At 39.3% G+C, this 15,107-nt stretch overlaps 1 protein-coding gene across 1 annotated transcript; it reads left to right on the top strand.

Moving 5' to 3' along the window:
- Positions 1-737: 737 nt before the first annotated feature.
- On the top strand, positions 738-9,288 carry LOC132541375 (beta-defensin 29-like). Its single transcript, XM_060201785.1, has 2 exons — positions 738-795; positions 8,993-9,288. The coding sequence occupies exons 1-2, from the start codon at positions 738-740 to the stop codon at positions 9,217-9,219; spliced, it is 285 nt and encodes a 94-aa protein (XP_060057768.1). The 3' UTR covers positions 9,220-9,288.
- Positions 9,289-15,107: the final 5,819 nt, after the last annotated feature.

Genomic DNA, 15,107 nt, shown 5'->3' with positions numbered 1-15,107 from the left:
GTGATGCCATGGTGTCTTTCTTTCACACTCTGTGCTCCAAATAGCCTACCATCCCTACCTGACATCAACATTTTTAAGTATATGAAAGAGAGGGAACCAGAGCATCACTTTGGCATATATGATGCTAGGAATTGAACTCGGGACCTCATGCCTGAGGGTTCAATGCTTTATCCATTGTGCTACCTCCTGGCTGGTGTCACTGATATTTCAAGCTCCACTGCATCTGCTGGATCATATAGTCCAAATGATAGAGCAACTTGTATAACAACATTTTAGAAAGACTTATCCTGCTCTGCACTCCATTCAAAACAAGCACCTTTTTGAGTTATTCAGTAATTAAGCAAGAGCAACAATCCAAAAAAGAAATATGTTGTTTCCAAAATCCAAAGAGGCCCAGGAGGCATTGGTTATAGAAGGAATCAAATGCAACAGTTTATCATTCACTTTAAGTTGTCTTGCACAAATAAAAAACTGAGTCTAGTTTTCCTTTTCCTTTTAGCTCTTATAGGAAAAAGCACCCACTTTTGCTTGAGTGTTGACCAATCTTCTACACTCCCACAGAGGAGATACAGGATGCATGTTACTCTTTTGCCTGACTGATCTCAGGCATGTCCCATCCTTCACTGCCCACAACCTTGATCTACTTCTGGAACTAATAAAATAGGCAGCTGCCCTACTATAAAGATCTCCATTCTGACCTTTGTGTGTGCCTGTCATTCTCTCAGAACCTGTCAGTTATGAGGCCTTATTTAGCAACCACTGTACTCCTATTGATTCTGATTCATCAGACTTCAGGTAACTCAAACTACTTTCAAAGGCTCTGGGGTCCTACATGTGGTTTCCCATTTTTGGTGACATGGTACTTAGGATTGTTAGCTTCAGGCTTACATCATAAACCAGAATGTGATGGATTTTTTTCATTGGTATGATGTTTTTAAGGATTTGAGAGGAGCTCCTGGGATGAAAAATGATATAAAGAGTACTGAGCAACAACCTTATTGAGGTTGCAGTGCTATTAAAATGAGCACTTGAGTTAGGTGTGAGGAATTGAGGATAAGTTGGGGATGTATAGGATTTGTAGTAACCCAATTAAAGGGTTTCTAAGGAATTTGGGAAATGAGTTGTGACACAAAGAATATATGACATTTTGATGAGTGCCATGGTGGGGGTAGCTGGAAGTGAGAAACTGTATTTATGAAATTAGTCTGGGCTGATGGTTTGGAGCATCATGGTAGCATGCTTGTGGTTGAATGTGACCTTGCAGTGATTATAGGTAATCTGAGAATGGCAGTAAGTAAATTTCCTATGTAAATCAGTTGCTGCACTGGGTAATGGCAATGAGTGTCATAATTAGTGTTTATTTTGGTATTGTGATGGTACTTGAACTTAGGTTTCTTGGGTGTTTATTTCAAGGAGGGTAAATGTGAATGTGTAGTTGATGTGGACAGAGATGTATTAGCCTGGGATAGGGATTGGGGCTGATTAAATCTAAATGAGATATATTAGTTGGGCACAAGATGGCTGGTACTAGAGTTATAATCAAAGGGCTAGGTTGTAGCATAACCAGTAGAATACACAAGCTACTTACTGTATGCAAGGACCCAAGTTCAAGCCCTGGTCCCTACCTGGGTGTGTGAAGGGGGAGTTTAAAAGTGATGGTACAGTGCTACAGAAGTCTTCTTTCCCTTTCTATCTCTCACCCTTTATCAAAAAGAAAGAAAAAAACCTGCCACTTGGAAAAGTTGAACTGTGCAGGTAACAAACCCCAATGATAAACTCAGTGGCAAAAAAAAAAAAAAAGAAGACAATCAAATAGCTCTGGATTAAATATATTCAGTGTTCTTTACCTTCTCCCAAAAATTTATTTTATTGAGTTAAAGTTTATTTATACTACTATAAAAGCTGGTGGATATAGTTTTACACCTACGTGTAAGATCACATTCATCATCAAAGTTCTGGTGATACAGCTCTCACTGACCTTATATAGCCCTATGTGACGGAGAAACATGCTGCAGACAAATGAGCTTGGGAGGTTCAAATCTTTCTAAATCCCTTTTGGGTTTCTAATAAGTGCAGCTATGTGCACATTCATAGTGCACTTGTGTACATATGCTCTCAAGCACACACGGAGAACATAACTAAAGAGAACAAAAATCATGAGAGCAATTTTAAGTATCCCTATATACAGTAAAGGTAGTTGCTCCTTTCTTGTATTTGAGCTTTGTTTAGCCCTTTATCTTCTTGCCCAGCCTTCTACTTTTCCTACAGTGTTCTTTCTTCCTCTGCCCATTTTGACTCTCCATCCATTTTGCCCCCTCTTTCTAACCTAGTTTTACATGTCTACTTGAGGAATATGTGTTTCCATGATAAGTAAATATTGGAACAGTGATATCACAATTTGTTTTACAAATAAAGGAAAAATTTCATAGTTGAAGAATTATATTAAGGGAACTTGGGAGGTAGTTCGTCTGGTAGAATGCACTTTACCATGCACGAGGATCCTGATTCCAACCCCGGTCCCCCTGCTCCCCTCCCCAGGCCCCCAGGCCCCCAGCCTCCTGGCCCCCTGGCCATCACATGGGAGCACCATGCAAAGGAGTAGTTTCATGAGTGGTGGAGTAGCACTTTGGTGTCTCTTCTCTCTTCCTCTGTCTCTTCCCTTCTATCAAGAAATAAGGGCAGAAAGAAAGAGAGGTAGAAAGAGAGACAGAGAGAAAGAAAGAAAAAGAAATAGAGAGAGAGAGAAAGAAAGGAAGGAAGAAGGAAGGAAGGAAGGAAGGAAGAAAGAAAGAAAGAAAGAAAGAAAGAAAGAAAGAAAGAAAGAAAGAAAGAAAGAGAGAGGGAGTCGGGCTGTAGTGCAGCGGGTTAAGCGCAGGCGGCACTAAGCGCAAGGACAAGCATAAGGATCCCGGTTCCAGCCCCCAGCTCCCCACCAGCAAGGGAGTCGCTTCACAGAAGTGAAGCAGGTCTGCAGGTGTCTGTCTTTCTCTCTCCCTCTCTCTGTCTTCCCCTCCTCTCTCCATTTCTCTCTGTCCTATCTAACAACAACATCAATAACAACAATAACTACAACAACAATGAAAAACAACAAGGGCAACAAAAAAGAGAAAATAAATCAATAAAATATTTTTTAAAAAAAGAAAGAAAGAGGGAAAGAGAGAAAGAAAAAAGAAAGAAGAGAGGAAGGAAGGAAAAAAGCTTTCCAGGGGTAGTGAAATAGTGCAAGCATGAAGTGCTAGTGTGTTTGTGTTGGTGGAGGGGTGCCTGGTAGCAAATACATATACCTTCCTTAATGATTAATTAGCATATGTATACCTCTTCAAATTTGTGTTTCTGTTTTTTGATAAATACCCATAAATCAGATAACCATATTTCATGGAATTTCTATTTTTAATTTATGCAGGCTCTATATACTGCTTTCCAGATAACTGCACCAATTTATATTTCTACCTATGGTATATAGTGTTCCTTTTTCTCCACACCCACTCCAACATTTATTATTTCTTGTCTTTAGATAATAGCCATTCTTACAGACATAAGGTGATATTTCCTTGGTTTGACTTGAACTTTTCTAATAATAAAAGATGATGAACAACTCTTCACATTCCTACTGGCTGTGTACACATGTATTCCATTGAAAAAGAGGATTTTTAAAATTTCATTTAAATTTCTGTTTTAGTTGTTTTTTAGTGATTTAATAATGATAGACAAGATTGTAGGATAAGAGGGGTACAACTCCACACAATTCCTGCCACCTGATTTTCACATCACATCTGCTTCACTGGAAGCTTTCTTATTCTTTATCCCTCTGGGAGTATAGACCCAGAGTCATTATGGGGTGCGGAAGGTGAAAGGTCTGGCTTCTGTAATTGCTTTTCCGTTTGACATGGGCATTGGCAGGTTGATCCATACTTCAAGACTGTTTTTACCTTTCCCTAGTGAGGCAGGATTCTGACAAGGTAGAGTTTCAGGGTACATTGGTGAGGTCATCTGTCCAGTGAAGTCTGATTGGCATCATAGTAACATCTGGAACTTGGTGGCTGAAAAAGCATTAAGATAAAAAGCAGAAAAAATGTTTAATAAGCAGGAATCTAAAGGTATGAATATAGCAGATGAGATTTGGGGTCTCTATTTTGGAAAAAGTTAGGTCTATTTTAGGTATATTCCAAGGGGCCCATAACTTTTACTAGATTTGCCTGAGCCCGACAGTTAACATGCAGGTAGGCTATAGATATTGTCTGGGGAGATGGTGTCATATTTGGAAATAGGACTAGAAAGCTGGATAAGCAGAAGAGAGTAACTCCCAAATATGGAGAAAGTACATAAATATTGTTAACTGTAAACCCCACTGATTTCATCTGGAGCCCATATTCAGCACAGGAACATGTGTAACTTCTGCATCCTTGTAGGTCTGAGCTCTCATTCTGTAGTCATAGCTAGGAACATTCTAGGCTGCCCTCATTGCAAGGCACATCTTCCTCGAGCAGCAGAGTATACTGACCCAACCTCCCTTCGGAGAATTGGGCAGTCCCTACTAAGTTGATCCACATTGAGGGCAAAGTCCTACAGAAGGCCTACAAGAAGTTCCACTATGTTGTTCCTGATAGAGATGACCAGTGACTATGGAGAGAAGGATTTGTTAGATGTCTAGACCCAACCTGTCTATGTGAGAATTCCAGGATCCTCTGACTAGAGCCCTGGATGATGGTGTTGCCTGGTGGTAACCAAAAGAGCCATCAGTAAAGTTTTCTTTTTGATGAGTTTTTTTTTTTTGAGGTGTGAAAAGTCTTATTTTTTAGTTATTTTTTATTGGAAGATTGATGGTTTGTAATACATTTGTTGCCACATGGGTATGGTTTCCTATCTTGCCATGTTTAGGTGCTTGCAGATTCTAGGAGGCAAAAAAATATTGAGTTTTATGAGTTCTTTGTATATTTTGGATATTAGCCTTTGGCTAGACATATGCATGCAAATATTCTCCTGTTCAATATTCTCCCATCTCATTTTGATACAAGTTTCTTTCCCTATGCAAAAGTCTTTCTGTTTGATATAGTACTCTTATGCACTTGAGCTCTCTTTTACCTGCCATTGAAGTTAAGTCACCAAATCTGTCTTTAAGGCAGATGTCTTGAAGCACATTGGCTATATTTTCTTTTGTGTATTTTGTGTATTTAGATCATACATCCAAGCCTTTAATTCATTGTAAATTAATTTTGTATAGTTTTAGACAACAATTTAATATCTTCCCCTTTTCCTTCTTTCTATCCATTTCTGCTTGCTTACCTGCCTGTCTTTCCTTTCTTTTCCTTTTATCTTTTGCATGTGGCTGTCCAGTTTTCCCAACTACACTTACTAAAAACTTTCCTTGCTCTGTTATTAGCTCTTGGCTCCTTTGTCATAGCTAGTGGTTCACATGTTTGTGGTTATATTTTTGGATTTCCAAATATGCACCATTACTTTGCATTTATTTTCCAACATACTATGTCATACTATACCATGCACAAGTACCTGGGTTCAAGTCTTTAGTTCTTTACCTCCAAGGGGGGACAATTCACAAATGGTAAACTAGTCCTGCAGGTGTCTCTATTTCTCTACCACTCTTCTTTCTCAAATTATCTTTCTCTTAAAAACAAGACATCAGGAGCAGAGTCATCATGCAGGCATGACTGAACCCAGAAATAGCCCTGGTAGCAATATAATAAAATATAGTTTGCAATATGAATGGAACTATAAATCATACTAGTGAAATAAGCCAGAAGGAAAATGACCAATGCTGGATGTTCTAATTTATATGAAGTGTTGTTGGGGTAGGGTGATGGTACACCTGACTGAGCACACATGTTACCATGGGACCCTTGTTCAAACCCCCACCCCCACCTGCAGGTGTAAACTTTATGAGCAGTGATGTGGTATTCTCTTTCTTCTCTATCTCCCTTTCCCTCTCTATTTCTCTCTGTCTCTATCCAATAAAATAAATGAAAAAAGAAAAGGAACAATGTCTATTCTCTGATTCTTTTTAAAGAATTTTTAAATTTATTTATTAATGAGAAATATAGGAGAGAGAGAGAGAGATGGAGGGATATATATATATATATATATATATATATATATATATAGAGAGAGAGAGAGAGAGAGAGAGAGAGAGAGAACCAGACATCACTCTGGTTCATGTGATGCTGGGGATTGAACACAGGACCTCATGCTTGAGAGTCTAGTGCCTTAGCCACTGCACCACCTCCCAGACCTCTTGATTTTTAAAATCAAGAATTGTAAGTCCTAGTTGAAGAAATTAGGCACAACAAATACACAAAAGCTGTCTAAGTCAGAAAGGAAAGTGTAAAATTATCAGTATTTGCAGATGCCATACATGCAAATGTTGAAAACTCTAAATACTCTTTAAAAATCCACTACAATAAAAGAATCCAGAAAAGCTCCATGATGTCACATCAACTCAGTTGGGAAGGGACAGTCACTTTAATAAATAATGGTAGGTTTGGTGTATTTCACTAAAGTACAGTACTCATGGTGGTGGTGGTGGTGGTGGTTCAGGTCCTGGTGCACATTGGTGAAGTATCTGGGTGTTGGGCAGACCCCCCCCCCACTCACTTTTACCTTTAAAGGAGGATGAATTTCAAGCCTCAATATCTCAGAGTGATGGGGCCAAATTTGGTCCACCGGCCTGGGATCTCTCAGCTGAGATTTGTCTTTGTCTTTTGGTGTTGTCTCTGTGTAAGTCTGTGTAATGGCCTTATTTTAACTCTTTCAAATTTAAAAATAGATTCTTTATACTTCACTTAAAAAAAAAACCAAGAAATTTTACACATGTAAACTGTATTTACAGTTGACTATAAAACATTAACCCTTCCAATAATTTTTATTATTTTTTTAGTTTCTTTATTTTAACTCATTAATTGAATAGTGATTTATGAGACTATAAGTTAATAGGAGTGTATATTAACATCGTTCCCATCACCAAATGTCTGTGACCCTTCCCCCTCCCCCTCACACACACATACACAGATTTTTAGTTTGGTGCAATAATCCAAACTCAGTCAGATTTTGCTTTGAGTTTCCCTTTCTATTATTCTTTCTCAAGTTCTGTTTATGAGTGGGACCCAATAATTATTTAAATAGTGTTGACACACTGACTACATGTGAGAGAATGTAAATGACAATATTAAACTCTTCACAAAACCTGTACTAACGCCTGAACTTTTTTTTGAGGGACTTTGGATTATTGTTTCAGTATTTTTTATTTGTCAAAACATCACAATATATAGTGTGTGCCCTACTTTTGTATTCTCCTGTCTTGATACTTCCTTGGAACTGCAGTCCCTTAGACATCTCACAAGCCGCAGTATCTGCCACTGTTTTGGGCAGCCTTCAAACCGATAGCCAAATTATGCTACCATTCTGTCAGTACAAGACAGAAACCAGTCCCTCAAGCAGCCTACATACCTTCCAGCATATTGTAAGCAAATTTCATCTTTTCCTTCCATCATGGAGGAAGTCAGGAGTTAGGAGGCCCAGAGCCAGGGCTGTAGATCTGTGGCAGGCACTTGGGAATGATGAGACCCCTCCTAAGTGTGCCACATTACATCAAGTGGTGGAGAGGGCAAAAAGTAAGACAAGATGCTACCAATATTTGTACTATTATGAGTGTGGTTAAATGTTTGTTTAAACTTTTTTTAAGCACCCCCACAAATTCATCTTATTTGTTCGTGTTTCTATAGGAGAAATGATGGTCTGAAGATCCTTGGTCTGCTATCTTTAGAGTTCTGAATCATATAAAACAGAAATTACAAGTTGGTTCTCTCCTTTACTTATTTAAAGACCTTAGCAGTAACAAAATATCTCTCTTTTGCAGATCTGGTCAATGAATCTAGGTTTTTACACATGCATGATACTACTTCTTAGTGACCTCGCTGGGTCAGTTTGGGGGGGAGAGAATACCACATCACTCTACACCACTATATCCAAGGCATTGTAAATTAGAAGCGTGTGCTCCATCTGTTCAGGCAAATGGCCTCATGCCTAACAAGCAAATCTTGTAGTTTGGAGCCTTCACTAAAAGACCTTTAGAAGAGGGGCTGGGCCATGGTGGCTCTGGTTCAGTACATATATTACCACGCACAAGTATCCAGGTTCAAGTCCCTGTTCCCCACCTGGTGGGGGAAGTTTCATGAGTGGTAAAGCATTGCTGAAGGTGTCTCTCTCTCCCTTTCCCTCTCCCTTTCTGTTTCCCCTTCCCCCTCTTAATTTCTTTCTGTCCTATAAAATTAAGAAATAATACATATGTTAAAGATCTTTATAACAATATTTATGTATTATGCATATGTTGGGTTGTTGGAAAAGTCATGACACATTTTTGCATAGAGAAATAACATAACTTTTCCAACAACCTGATATATTTATAACAAAAATAAATAATATTCTAAGTACTTTGAATGCATTAATTCATTTAATACTCACAATGTCCTTAACAAATAGTCTATTGGGAGTCAGGCGGTAGCACAGCGGGTTAAGTACAGGTGGCTCAAAGTGCAAGGGCTAGCGAAAGGATCCTGGTTCGAGCCCCCAGCTCCCTACCTGCAAGGGAGTCGCTTCACAAGTGGTGAAGCAGGTCCGCAGGTGTCTTTCTCTCTCCCCCTCTCTATCTTCCCCCCCATTTGTCTCTGTCCTATCCAACAACAACAACATCAATAATAACTATAACAAATAAACAACAAGGACAACAAAAGGGAATAAATAAATAAATAAATAAATATAGAAAATTTAATAAAAATAGTCTATTGTATTTTGTTGCTGTTGTACTAGTGAGGGCATTGGACTGACAGTGAGCTGAAGCTGTATGCATGTTCAAATACTAGGATATAATAAGTAACATGCTAAGTCTGTTGATGGCTTTTATTATAGCTCATATGCACTTAGCTTTCTATGTCTTCTGATGTCATGGTTGCAGAGAGACTAACTATAGTTATATTTTCTCCAGGAAGCTTGAAGAAATCACCCCCAAAACTGAGGATGATTAATACTGTAGCTACATGTGAGGATGGTAAAGGATATTGCAGAAACAGATGCAGACAAGATGAAAATGAACTGTACAACTGTGCAGCTGCCCAAAAATGCTGCATCAATTCTGCATCAACCAGACTTTATGAAGTGGACAGTGGTGAATGGTCAAGTTTTGCTTCCACCACAAGTCAACCTTCGTACTGAAGATTGTTCAAACTTCTCCTAAACTCTCAATCTTCCTGTAAAATATGTTCACATAAAATTATAACCTAGCCTCATGTGTTTGTCTTTTATTTTCTGAAGACTCATACTTGATGGAGAGCATTTGGGTGGGAGTCATTGAATTTAGTAAAAGAATCAAGAAAGCAAATAAAATTCTACCATAGTTAATAGATGAAGAGGATACTGAGAAGGCAGATTAACCAGAAAAAGTACATTATCAGACACGTCAGGAATTGGGTGTGTAGATGGTCAATAAGAATTGGGTAGGGCATTAATATAAATTAGCTTTAAGAAACCAATTAAAAGGGGCCAGGCAGTAGCGCACATGGTTAAGTACATACATAACAGTTCACAAGGACTCAGGTTCAAGCCTCTGGTCCCCACCTGCGGGGAGAAAGGTCCACAAATGATGAAGCAGGGCTGCAGGTGTCTCTCTGTCTCTTCCCTTCTCTATCCCCTCCAATCCCCTCTAAGAACTTAAAAAAGAAGCTAATTAAATTGTTTATAAAGTGTTTACACTGCCTGTGCCTTAACAAGTGACCACATTCAATTCCATATGTTGGTAGAGATATGGAGAAACTGGAACCCTTACAAACTACTGGTAGATAAGTAAATGAAATACTGAATATATGTGTTCCATATGCTTTACTGTACCTACTTTATGTCTATCTTCAGCAAAAATTAGTACCAAAAGACACATACAAGAATGTTCACAGAAGAATTATCTTAGACCTAAAGTACACTAAGAGGATAAATATACTACATCACAATAAAAAGTTTCTTTTTTTAAGAAAAATATTTATTTATTAATAAGAAAGAAGGAGAGCATCACTAAGGTATATGTGATGCCAGGGACTTAACTCAGGACCTCATGCATGCAAGTCCATTACTTTACCTGTTATGCCAGTTTCCAAGCTACTAAATGAACCCTTTCTCTGTGTAATAACATAGGTTGATCTCAGTAACACAATGAAGAGTGAAAATTCATGATTTCATTTTTTTATTATTATTTTTTATTTAAGAAAGGATTAATGAACAAAAACATAAGGTAGGAGGGGTACAACTCCACACAATTCCCACCACCCAATCCCCATAGCCCACCCCCTCCCCTGATAGCTTTCCCATTCTCTAGCTCTCTGGGAGCATGGGCCCAGGGTCGTTGAGGGTTGCAGAAGGTAGAAGGTCTGGCTTCTGTAATTGCTTCCCCGCTGAACATGGGCGTTGACTGGTCGGTCCATACTCCCAGTCTGCCTCTCTCTTTCCCTAGTAAGGTGTGTCTCTGGGGAAGCTGAGCTCCAGGACACATTGGTGGGGTCTTCAATCCAGGGAAGCCTGGCCAGCATCCTGGTGGCATCTGGAACCTGCTGATTGAAAAGAGAGTTAACATATGAAGCCAAACAAATTGTTGAGCAATCACGGATCCAAAGGATGGAATAGTGGAGAGGAAGTGTTAGGGAGGTACTCACTGCAAACTCTAGTGTACTTCTGCTTTCAGGTATATATTTTGCAGTAGTTTATGGATACGTGTGCACATAAGCTCTCTCTCACAGAAACTGGTGTATATCTAGGTTATGGGACTTTGTTAGAAAGTGAACCACCTGAGATGAAATTAGAGTGTACTATAAAAGGAAAGGTCTCACCCGAGTAATGAAGCTGAAGGGTTGTCATTCCACACATGAAGTCTCTGGATACAGTCTGAGGTGAAGCATGTTGAGGTGGTAATCGTTGCGTTGCTTAGGTTGTGATCGGCGGATGCAATATTATTTGGTTTGGATTGGGAGATGCATACGGGAAAGTGGGCCCTATCCAAGGGTTCCAGGACTGGGGGAAGTAGGGGCTCTATAGTGGAGATGTGAGGTTCCTGCTGTCTTAGGGTTCAAAAAGACAATCGATAGTTAATATTATCATCACATTATTTGTTAATTGGGTTAACTTTGAAAAGTCCCTTTGTTATGGTTTGCTGTATAGTATCCAGTATCTTGTATATAGCTGTGCTATTGGATGCTTCTAATCTACTTGGTCTAGGCTTTTGAGAGAGTCCGCATATCAAATACATAGCCTATATATTAAAAAGATTCAGTTTGTCTTTTGAGAAACTTTGAGACATACAATTGATTTCCCCCCTCTCATATTAATTAACTACTGATTTATATGTCTACATTTTGCTAGGAGTGTACATAAACACCATTCCCACCACCAAAGGACTGTGACCCATCCCTCCCGCCCACTCCCACCCCCCACTGGCCCAGGAAGCTGCATGTCTACCCCTCACCACTGGGTTTTTACTTTGGTGCCCTACTTACAATTTGATCAGGTCCTGCTTTTAGTTTCCCTTTCAGATCTTCTTAGTCAGCTTCTGTTGATGAGTGGGATCATCCCATACTCATCTTTATCTTTCTGACTTAGTTCACTTAACATAATTCCTTCCTTCTAGCTCTGTCCAAGATGGGTCAGAGAAGGTGGGTTCATTGTTTTTGATAGCTGCATAGTATTCCATTGTGTATATATACCACAGCTTTCTCAGCCACTCATCTGTTGTTGGGCACCTGGGTTGCTTCCAGGTTTTAGCTATTATGAATTGTGCTGCTATGAACATAGGAGTACACACCTCTTTTTGGTTGGGTGTTATGGAGTCCTTGGGGTATAACCCCAGGAGAGGAATTACTGGATCATATGGAAGGTCCATGTCTAGCCTTCTGAGAGTTTTCCAGACTGCTCTCCACAGAGGCTGTACCAGTTTACATTCCCACCAGCAATGTAAAAGGGTTCCTCTGTCCCCACATCCTCTCCAGCATTTGTTGCTGCTGTCCTTTATGATGTATGCCATTCTTACAGGAGTGAGGTGGTATATTAGTGTTGTCTTAATTTGCATTTCTCTGACAATCAGTGACCTAGAGCAGTTTTTCATATGTTTGTTAGCCTTTTGGATCTCCTCTGATACCTTGCTATATTGCCTAATAACTTCCAGTAATTTTCTACTGGATTCTTTAGGTCTTTCTATGTATACTATCATATCATCTGCAAATAGTGAGAGCTTGACTTCTTCCCTTCCAATCTGTATCCCTTTGATTTCTTTCTCTTGCCTGATTGCTATGGCAAGAACTTCCAATACTATGTTGAAGAGTAATGGTGACAGTGGACAGCCCTGTCTAGTCCCCGATCTGAGGGGGAATGCTTTCAGCTTCTGTCCATTGAGTATGATGTTGGTTGTAGGTTTGCTATATATAGACTCCACTATCTTGAGGAATTTCCCATCTATTCCCATTTTTTGTAGAGTTTTGAGCATGAATGGGTGTTGGATTTTGTCAAAGGCTTTCTCTGCATCTATTGAGATAATCATGTGGTTTTTGGCTTTGCTTTTATTGATGTGGTGAATGACATTGATTGACTTACGGATGTTGAACCAGCCTTGCATTCCTGGGATGAATCCCACTTGGTCATGATGAACAATCTTTTTGATGTGTTGCTGTATCCGGTTGGCCAAGATCTTGTTTAATATTTTGGCATCTATGTTCATCAGAGATATTGGTCTGTAGTTTTCCTTTTTTGTTGTGTCCCTATCAGCTTTTGGTATCAGGGTGATGTTGACTTCATAAAAGGTGGAAGGGAGTATTCCTGTTTCTTCAATCTTATGGAATAGCTTAAGAAGTATGGGTATTAACTATTTCCTGAAAGTTTTGTAGAATTCGTTTGTGAAGCCATCTGGTCCAGGACTTTTGTTGTTGGGGAGATTCTTAATAACGGTTTCAATTTCTTTGTCTGTGATTGGTGCATTTAGATTTTGTAGTTCTTCTTGGTTCAGTTTTAGAAGTGCATAAGTTTCTAGGAATTGTTCCATTTCTTCCAGATTTTCTAGCTTGGTGGCATATAGTTCTTTATAGAAGTTTTGCAGGATTCTCTGGATTTCTGTGGTGTCAGTTGTGATATCTCCTGCATCGTTTACAATTCTATTAATTTGAGTCTTCTCTCTTTTTTGTTTGGTGAGTCTGGCTAGGGGTTTGTCAATTTTGTTTAATCTTTCAAAGAACCAACATTTGGCTTCATTGATCTTTTGTATGGTTCTTTTATTTTCGATGTTGTTTATTTCTGCTCTAACTTTAGTGATTTCTGTCCTTCTGGTTGCTTTAGGATTCCTTTGTTCCTCTTCCTCTAAGTCCTTGAGGTGTGCAGTAAGGTCGTTCATTTGGGCTTCTTCTTGGTGTTTAATATGTGATTGTATGGCTATAAGTTTCCCTCTCAGTACTGCTTTAGCTGTTTTTATATAGAGTTTAAAAAGAAGAAAACTGTTTTATGGAATTAGAGACCAAGATAGTTGTAACCTCTACAAAGGAGAATAAGGTAAACTATAAGTTAGTAAAGTTCTACTTCTTAGAATCTTAATTTATTTCCTCCCTGTCTCTTAAAAATTACTGACCCTTCTCCCCCCTTCTCTTTATTGCTTTACTAGAGGAATTCTCTTACTCCTCTCCTCACATGCTTTCAGCTTACCCTATACTTATCTTACACATCATTCATTAAAAATTTTAAATGGGAGTCCAGCTGTAGTGCAGCAGGTTAAGCGCAGGTGACGAAAAGCTCAAGGACTGGCGTAAGGATCCTGGTTTGAGCCCCCAGCTCCCCACCTGCAGGGGAGTCACCTCACAAGTGGTGAAGCAGGTGCCTATCTTTCTCTCACCCTCTCTGTCTTCCCCTCCTCTCTCCACTTCCCTCTGTCCTATCCAAGAATGATGACATCAATAACAACAACAATACCCACATCTATGGACATCTAATCTTTGATAAGGGGGCACAAAGCATTAAATGGAAGAAGGAGGCTTTCTTCAATAAATGGTGCTGGGAAAACTGGGTTGAAACATGCAGAAGAATGAACTTGAACCGCTTTATCTCACCAGAAACAAAAATCAACTCCAAATGGATCAAAGACCTGGATGTTAGACCAGAAACTATCAAATACTTAGAGTAAAACATGGTAAAACACTTTTCCACCTACACCTCAAGGACATCTTTGATGAAATAAACCCAATTGCAAGAAAGACTAAAGCAAAAACAAACCAGTGGGATTACATCAAATTGAAAAGCTTCTGCACATCCAAAGAAACTATTAGACAAACAAAGAGACCCCTCACAGAATGGGAGAAGATCTTCACATGCCAGACATCAGACAAGAAACTAATCACCAAAATATACAAAGAACTCAGCAAACTTAGCACCAAAAAAGCAAATGACATAATCCAAAAATGGGTAGAGGATATGAACAAAATATTCACCTCAGAGGAGATCCAAAAGGCTAACAAACATATGAAAAACTGTTCCAGGTCATTGATTGTCAGAGAAATGCAAATTAAGACAACACTGAGATACCACCTCACTCCTGTAAGAATGTCATACATCAAAAAGGACAGCAGCAACAAATGCTGGAGAGGTTGTGGGGACAGAGGAACCCTTTTGCATTGCTGGTGGGAATGTAAATTGGTCCAGCCTCTGTGGAGAGCAGTCTGGAAAACTCTCACAAAGCTAGACACGGACCTTCCATATGATCCAGTAATTCCTCTCCTGGGGTTATACCCCAAGGACTCCATAACACCCAAACAAAAAGATGTGTGTACTCCTATGTTCATAGCCAGCACAATTCATAATAGCTAAAACCTGGAAGCAACCCAAGTGCCCAACGGCAGATGAATGGCTGAGAAAGCTGTGGTTTATATACACACAATGGAAAACTATACAACTATCAAGAACAATGAACCCACCTTCTCTGACCCATCTTGGACAGAGCTAGAAGGAATTATGTTAAGTGAGCTAAGTCAGAAAGATAAAGATGAGTATAGGATGATCCCACTCATCAACAGAAGTTGACTAAGAAGACCTGA

Source organism: Erinaceus europaeus, chromosome 1, assembly GCF_950295315.1.
Source record: "Erinaceus europaeus chromosome 1, mEriEur2.1, whole genome shotgun sequence".
NCBI classification, from domain to species: domain Eukaryota; kingdom Metazoa; phylum Chordata; class Mammalia; order Eulipotyphla; family Erinaceidae; genus Erinaceus; species Erinaceus europaeus.
Note: the sequence above shows the minus strand (reverse complement) of the source record. Positions and strands in the feature narration are given on the sequence as shown.